At 53.0% G+C, this 7,720-nt stretch overlaps 1 protein-coding gene across 4 annotated transcripts; it reads left to right on the top strand.

Moving 5' to 3' along the window:
• Window positions 1-260: 260 nt before the first annotated feature.
• Window positions 261-6,565, top strand: CATIP (ciliogenesis associated TTC17 interacting protein). Of its 4 annotated transcripts, none has more exons than XM_055397761.2 (10): window positions 261-679; window positions 854-946; window positions 1,330-1,530; window positions 1,806-1,861; window positions 2,024-2,110; window positions 2,300-2,467; window positions 4,077-4,201; window positions 5,093-5,169; window positions 5,872-5,960; window positions 6,237-6,565. In XM_055397761.2, exons 1-10 carry the CDS (start codon window positions 655-657, stop codon window positions 6,426-6,428), a joined length of 1,113 nt encoding a protein of 370 aa, XP_055253736.2. In that variant the 5' UTR covers window positions 261-654; the 3' UTR covers window positions 6,429-6,565. The 4 variants fall into 4 exon arrangements, with proteins under 4 accessions (XP_055253736.2, XP_055253735.2, XP_055253738.2 ...); XM_055397760.2 differs by having other exon boundaries at window positions 6,198-6,565; XM_055397763.2 differs by having other exon boundaries at window positions 6,215-6,353.
• Window positions 6,566-7,720: the final 1,155 nt, after the last annotated feature.

Below are 7,720 nucleotides of genomic sequence, written 5' to 3'. Positions count from 1 at the left end.
TTTTAATGCAAGCTAATAAAAGTAAACGTATAAATACAGTAAAATTTAAAGATTTTCTTTTTTTAAAGTATTGGTTCTATTTACAATCCCAGAAAGAATTGAACTCCAAAGTACAGTTGTATGTTACAGCTTCCAAGGTCATTGTAAATACTCATGTCATCCCCTATGCCACCTAAGAATGTCAAATACTCCCTCTGCTGGACGGTACCTCAAGTTTGGGCTGAGTCCCAGAAGTCAAAGTTCCAACCAGCTGCTGCTGCTGCTGCTGCTAAGTCACTTCAGTCGTGTCCGACTCTGTGTGACCCCATAGACGGAAGCCCACCAGGCTCCCCCGTCCCTGGGATTCTCCAGGCAAGAACACTGGAGTGGGTTGCCATTTCCTTCTCCAATGTGTGAAAGTGGAAAGTGAAAAGTGAAAGTGAAGTCGCTCAGTCGTGTCCGACCCTTAGCGACCCCACGGACTGCAGCCTACCAGGCTCCTCCATCCATGGGATTTTCTAGGCAATAGTACTGGAGTGGCTTGCCATTGCCTTCTTCGTCCAACCAGCTACTCTGGGTGTTTAGTGAAATGGGTTGATGGCCCTTTAAGAGGTGGTAAGGAGCTCCCAGTTGCCATGGAGACATCTGGATACAAACCGGGTAGCAGCAGGCAGCATGTCCTCTAAAGTTCAATCCAAAGGTGAGAAGGGGGCTGAGGAGTTGGGGGGTGGGGGCCTGGAAAGTGAGGGGGGCATCTCTCCCTCATCATCCACCTTGGGGTAGCCTTGGAGGAGCCTACTCTTGGGACTCCGGCCCCATCGCTGTCCTCCTCAGGGTCTGCTATCTGCCATATCAGCCTCTCCTCCCTCCATAGGCTCCAAAGCCAAGGACCACCAACCCTCAACCCAGGAGAATCTGCCACCTCCAGAGGCCAATGCTGAAGCCATCCACTTCCTCAACTCCCTCCGTGAGCCTGGGCGGTGAGGGTGGAGGGGGTGGACAAAACTGGACCAGAGGGAAGAGAGAAAGCCCAGACATGGCCACCCCTCTCTCAGCCTTGAGTCTCCTGGGACTCAGAAAGGGCCTGAAGTGTACTGGTTGATAGTCTGCAACTAATGGAAGACCCCAGGGACACAGTAGGGGTGGGGATCGCTGTGCATGTGTGTGTGGGGGGTGTCTTCATCTCTGACTGCTGCAGGGGCCAATGGAGGGGAGGCAGGGGCTGCCTGGGAGACGGGAGATGAGGGGAGGGTGGGTGGTGACCATAGGGGCCCTGGTGGCCAGGGGGTCAGAGAGCTGAGGACGAGGAGCTGGGGCTTTAACTGTTCCCACGGGACCCTCACTCCGCAGGGGAGGAGGAGCTGCAGCTGCTGTTCTTCTCAGAGACTCTGGTCATGGTCTCGGACACAGGGGAGCCACAGGGAGAGCTGACCATTGAGGTGCAGAGCGGGAAATACAAAGACCAATCTGGTGTCATAACGTACTTCCCCTTCGTGCATGCCTCCAGCCGAGGCTTAATGGACAAAACACTCTGCGGAAGCTCCCTTCTGGGTAGAGTTCCTGACCGCCCCCCAACCCCTACCGTCCTACCCTGCCCCCACTCCCAGCCCTAACTCCCACAATGTTCACTCAGTACCAACCCTTTGATTTCACCTTGGGACTAGAACGAGGCAAAGAGAAAGCGTGGGATGGGGGGTGACAAGAAGATAATCACAGCCTTAGTTTGGACCTGTGGCCACCCTACCCCTGAGTTGTCCAGCCCAGGCCACCACCCGCCCTTCCCACAGTCTCCAGCCTGTCTCCTGTGTTCACCTCCTTCCCCCCAGCCTACCTCTCATGGAAACTGGAGGTTGTGGAACAACAGAGTCAGGAGTTCATCAAGGTACCTCCTGGGCCCCCAGCCTTGACCACAGATAGAAGGTTTTCTATCCACATCTCTCCTCGGTTTTCTCATTTATGGAGGAAGGACAAGGTGGCCTCCGGGGGATCTCACTCATATATAATCGGTGAGTCCCTGATTCTCCCCTCCTGCTCTGGCCCCTAGTTCCACATTCTCCCCATGGAACAGAAGACGACTTTGCTGAAGCAGAATGATCAGCTGGCCATGACCAGAATGGTCAAGGAGGGTGAGGTAAGGTGAGAGCCAGGTGGGAGCCATACTCAACATCCTCTTTGGAAGCACAAACAGGGGACAGATGGTGTTAGGCCAGGAGCCTGCCCTGAGGACCATATGGACTGGACCATATGCTCAACACCTGGCTTGCCCAACCTCCCCCTACTTCCCAGCTCAAGGTCCCTGACCCAGATTTGTCCTGAACAGGAAGTGAAGACCGAAGTGACTTTCTTCCCCAGGCCCTCCATTGAGGGCTTCGTCTCCCAGGCCGCTAACCTGGTGTTGCTGAGGGTGATGGCCTGGCGGCACACGGTGCCCAGCAATGCCCGTTTCCTGGCCTTGGACACTGAAGGCAAACTCTGCTATTCTACTTACGTGAGCCATCACCCTGGGTGGGGACTGGGTCTGTGGGCAAACCAGAAGGGCAGAGAGGATGCTGATTTGGGAGAAAAGACAGCTGTGGAGTGGAAGAGCGGGCGGGGTGGGGATAAACCCTGGCGTGTGGGGGTGAAACTTCCAAGAGCAGGAGAAAAAAAGATTGCATTTGTTAGAGAGAAGACCAAGGCAAGTGGAGTGAGGAAGATAGGGTCTAAAAAGGTGGGAGCAGTGGAAGAAAGCGATGCTTTTTGCACAAAAGTCAGTTCACAAAAAAAGACATAGCGTGGGGCCACTTTTAGAGACTTTTTTTTAAACATCAGGTAATTTAAATCTCCAACTTTACTTGAATTTTATTTTATTATGTCTCAACCCTGAAGGGTGCTTCTTTATTTTGGCTAAACTTTCGTCACCAACCTACCTAGGACTTCCTGCAATATGTGATTTTGAAGCTGTGTCTGTGGACATACACTTTGGGGGCTGATTTGACCAGTGTAAATGACACTGGAGTCTCTTGTCACAAACATGACAAACAGCAATGAGTTTGACACAGGCACACACCATTTCCCCCCAATTTTCTATGAAATGTTTTTATGTTAGCACTTTCCTCCTCGCAGCCATAGCTGTAATAGGGATTTAAGTTTTAATTACAACAGGTAGCTTGCAAGGGCCTGAGACAGCCCCAAATCTCAGCCTCAATTCTTGCTCCTTGGAAGAAAAGCTATGACAAACCTAGACAACATATTAAAAAGCAGAGATAGCACTTTGCCAACAAATCTCCATATAGTTAAAGCTGTAGTTTTTCCAGTAGTCATGTACAGATGTGAGAGTTGGACCATAAAAAAGTCTGAGCGCCGAAGAATTGATGCTTTCAAACCGTGGTGCTAGAAAAGACTCTTGAGAGTCCCTTGGACATCAAGGAGATCAAACCAGTCAATCCTAAAAGAAATCAATCCTGAATATTCATTGGAAGGACTGCTGCTGAAGCTGAAGCTCCACTACTTTGGCCACCTGATGTGAAGAGCCTCTAACACATTGGAAAAGACCCTGATGCTGGGAAAGAATGAAGGCAGGAGGAGAAGGGGGCAAGGGAGGATGAGATGGTTGGATGGCATCACTGATTCAATGGACAGGAATTTGAGCAAACTCTGGGAGATACTGAAGGACAGGGAAACCTGGCGTGCTGCAGTCCATAAAGTTGCAAAGCATCAGACACAGCTTAGAAACTGAACAATAAAAAAGTCCCTCTCCAGAATCCCACTACCCTCTCCCCTTCAAGAAACCCAACCCCTGCCCTCTCCCACACTCACACCTACTGGGTGATCTGTGTTACAGAATCTGCCAGCTAGAAGCAGTTGGTCATGTAGCCGGCATGGAGAGGGGTTGAGGCAGGATCAGGGTGGAGCTGGCTCTCTATGAGAGGACCTCAACTTAACCCGGGGCTGCAACCCAAGTCTTGTGGAGCCTAAGGGTCTGGACAGCCAAGGGTTGCTTATCACCGGTGAACAAGCAAGGAAGCCACAAGATGGAGAGGGGGCAGGGGCAGATGCAGGGGGAGCTCCTGGTGGGCTCCGCCTCACCTCCCTCCCTTCGTTTCGGTTGCTGCCAGCAAGCCCTGGGCTCCCAGACCATCCAGGTGGGCCATCAGCAGGTGGAAGTGTTCATTGTGGAGCAGACGGTACACTCAGAACAAGGCATCCCCATGTCCTGCCAGTTTTACCTGCTCTCTGATGGGTGAGCTACTGTCGGTGAGGCCAAGGGGGCAGTACTGAGCACAAACGTGGGAGCTCAACCACCCGGGCGGAAATGGGCCAAGTCTTCTTTCACTACCAGGGAGACTTGTTGAGATCGGAGTGCCTCTGGCTTTACCCACTCATTCACCTTTTTCCATAAATTCACAATGCCTCCCAAATCTCACCAAAGAGCCCTGAACAGCTGAGGGAGTCAAGGTCAACTCCACAGGGCATAGCTAAAGCAGCTGCCACAGGTGTGGGTGTAATATTGAGAAACACAAAAGTCTGAACAACTTAGCTAGCACTCATCAGGTTGGAGGAAGCATCTTAATACACTGCCCAGCTGTCACCAGCAAAGCACAGGCACTGAAATCCTGAGAAAATTCGGAAGGAAGAGGAGCATTTGTTTCTGGAAATTTCTGCAGAGGTACTGACAGAATCACCACACTGGGAAAAGCAAACAAACAAACAAACAAATTAGAAATTTGTTGGCTTTCCTTATTTCATAATTTGGCTTGCCATTTCTTTTTCTTTTTTTTTGGCTGCACTTCATGGCTTGTGGGATCTTAGTTCCCCAACCATGGACTGAACCCAGGCCCTTGGCAGTGAAAGTGTGGAGTCTCACTGGTGTGCCAGGGAACTGTTTCATGGTTCTTTTAGCGCTCACACCTATAGAGGTCTTGCACATGTGCACACATCTTCAAGGTAGACACAGTCCCCGGTTTGAAAAGCAGGGGCCATTATCTGGGGATCTAGACATGAACAGCACCCTGGAACTCAAAGACAAGTGGGGGAGGGGGAGAGGATGGCAGTAAAGGGAGGCCCCCAGGACACCCTTCAAAGGAGCCGGCTGGTCTAGGAAAACTCACACCTTTTCCGTGTTGCACTCCAGGCACCTGGCCAAGAGGATCCAGGTGGGCTCCCCGGGGTGCTGCATGATCACCAAAGTGCCCGTATTGAGGGAAGAGGGTGAGTGAAGCCGCCGAGCCTCCCAGGGTGCAGGGGCTGCCTTGAGTGCACCATCTCTGGGGTGGGAGGACAAATGAGACAGAGGCTTTGCTTTCCAGTAAGTGCTTAGTCCCTCAGTCATGTCTGACTCTGCGACCCTATGGACTGTAGCCCGCTGTCCATGGGGATTCTCCAGGCAAGAATACTGGAGTGGGTTGCCATTTCGTTCTCTTGACCCAGGGATGGAACTCAGGTCTCCTGCATTACAGGCAGATTCTTTACCATCTGAGCCACCAGGGAAGCCCTTGTTTTCCAGTGTCTGTCCCTAATTAGGAGAGGATCACTTTGCTGGGAACTCTGCCCATATGGGCGGCCAGAACCCTGAGGTTTTCCCTGAGCCTGCCTAGAACAGGTGTCCTCCATTCACCCCTCTACATCTGAGGAAGGTTCTGGGGTCGGAATAGGCACGTAGCCTTCCTCCCACCCAGGGGCATCCCTGGTGGCTCAGTCGGTAAAGAATCTTCCTGAAACGCAGGAGACCCAGGTTCTATCCCTGGGTCGGGATGATCCCCTGGAGAAGGGAATGGCAACCCACTCCAGTATTCTTGCCTGGAGAATCCCATGGACAGAGTAGCCTGGCGGGCTACAGTCCATGGGAGTTGCAGAGTCAGACACGACTTAGCGACTAAACCACCACCACCTTCCTCCCACTGGACTCTGAAGATGATATTGAGCCTCGCCCAGTATTTAAGAGGCAGCCCCTGGTGTGGGAGGAGGACCTGGAGCTCTACTCGCGGTTCCTGGACCGCAAGGTGAGGAGGGGCTGCAGGCAGCCTGAGGTCCCCACCCCTCCCAACCCCCTTAACCCCCTACCCCGCCCCGGGCATACATTCCACCCTTTGTCATCACTTTTCCTGCCCGGTTGAAATACTGCACCCCGAGGGGTTGGGGACCTCAGCGTTCCTAAGCCCTCCATGGGTCACAGGAGGGGGGTGCGCCCCTGGGGAGCGGGAGTCGGGTCGGGCTCAGGTTCGCCACGGCACCATCAGGAGGAGCTCCGTCTCAGCCATAACAGCTATCTGCGGCAGCACCCCGAGGCCCAGGCGCTCATCTCCGACTTCCTGCTCTTCCTGCTGCTGCGCCAGCCGGTCGACGTGGTCACCTTCGCCGCCGAGTACTTCGGCCCCTTCGCCAAGAGACACCCGCCCGCCCCAGCCTTGCGCTCCTCCGCTCGGCCCAGCCCTTTCCGCGAGCTGGAGCCAGCGCGCAGCGAGGCCTAGGCGGGCAGCAAGGCGGGCCCGGGGCCTCCCTGGCGGGGACTGGACGGGAAGCGGGGGCGTCAGGGCTGGGCTGGGACGGGACGCACCCCGGAGGCGCGGTTTCTTGCCTGCGGTTTTTAATGGGAATAAACGGGGCGCTCCCCAGCCTCTGCTGTGACGCGGATCCTTCTCTGGCCAGCGTCTGGGCTAAACATAGGAAACGGTTTATCGAGCGATTTTCAGCCCTTCTTCCTAGATTTTATTATCATCAATATCCCTATTTTGGGCTTCCCTTGGGGTCTCAGTCACTAAAGAATCCGCCTGCAATGCAGGAGACCCAGGTTCAATCCCTGGGTTGGGAAGATCCCCTGGAGAAGGAAGTGTCAACCCACTTCAGTATTCTTGCCTGGAGAATTCCATGGACAGGTGAGCCTGGAGGGCTACAGTCTATAGGGTCGCAAAAGTCCTACACGACTGAGCGACTACACCACCACCACCCCTATTTTATAAATAAGAAAACAGAGGCACGAAAATGTTAACAGAGTTAACACATGGGAAATAGGAGTCAAACCTGGACGTTGGACCCCGAAAACGGACATTTTAGGAATTTCTCTGGTGGCCCATTGGCTAAGGTGACAAGCCCCCATTGCAGGAGGTCCAGTTGGATCCCTGCTGGGGGAACTAGATCCCACTCTGTGTCTGTGTTCAATATAGCTCAGTCATGTAGGACTTTTCAACTGGAAATCTTTGCCATCTCATGGATTATCAGGCTCCTCTGTCCATGGAATTTTCCAGGCAAGAATACTGCAGCCGGTTGCCATTCCCTTCACCAGGGGATCTTCCCAACCCAGGGATATAACCAGCATCTGGGACTCCTGCATTGGTAGAGGGATATTCTTTACCACTTAGCCTCCAGGAAAGACCTTGCTGCTGCTGCTAAGTCACTTCAGTCGTGTCCAACTCTGTGCGACCCCATAGATGGCAGCCACCAGGCTCTGCCGTCCCTGGGATTCTCCAGGCAAGAACACTAGAGTGGGTTGCCATTTCCTTCTCCAATGCATGAAAGTGAAAAGTAAAAGTGAAGTCGCTCAGTCATATCAGACTTTTAGCGACCCCATGGACTGCAGCCTACCAGGCTCCTCTGTCCATGGGATTTTCCAGGCAAGAGTACTGGAGTGGGGTGCCATTGCCTTCTCTTAAGGAAAGCCCTTAAGATTCCCCTAACCCTAACCCAATTAACAATTTGCATGCTGCAAATAAAGATCCCACAGGCTGCAAATGAGACCTGGTGCAGCAAAATAAAATAAGAAAAC

This window comes from Moschus berezovskii, chromosome 2, assembly GCF_049115385.1.
Source record: "Moschus berezovskii isolate FMDL1 chromosome 2, NW_MosBer_1.0, whole genome shotgun sequence".
NCBI lineage: Eukaryota > Metazoa > Chordata > Mammalia > Artiodactyla > Moschidae > Moschus > Moschus berezovskii.
Note: the sequence above shows the minus strand (reverse complement) of the source record. Positions and strands in the feature narration are given on the sequence as shown.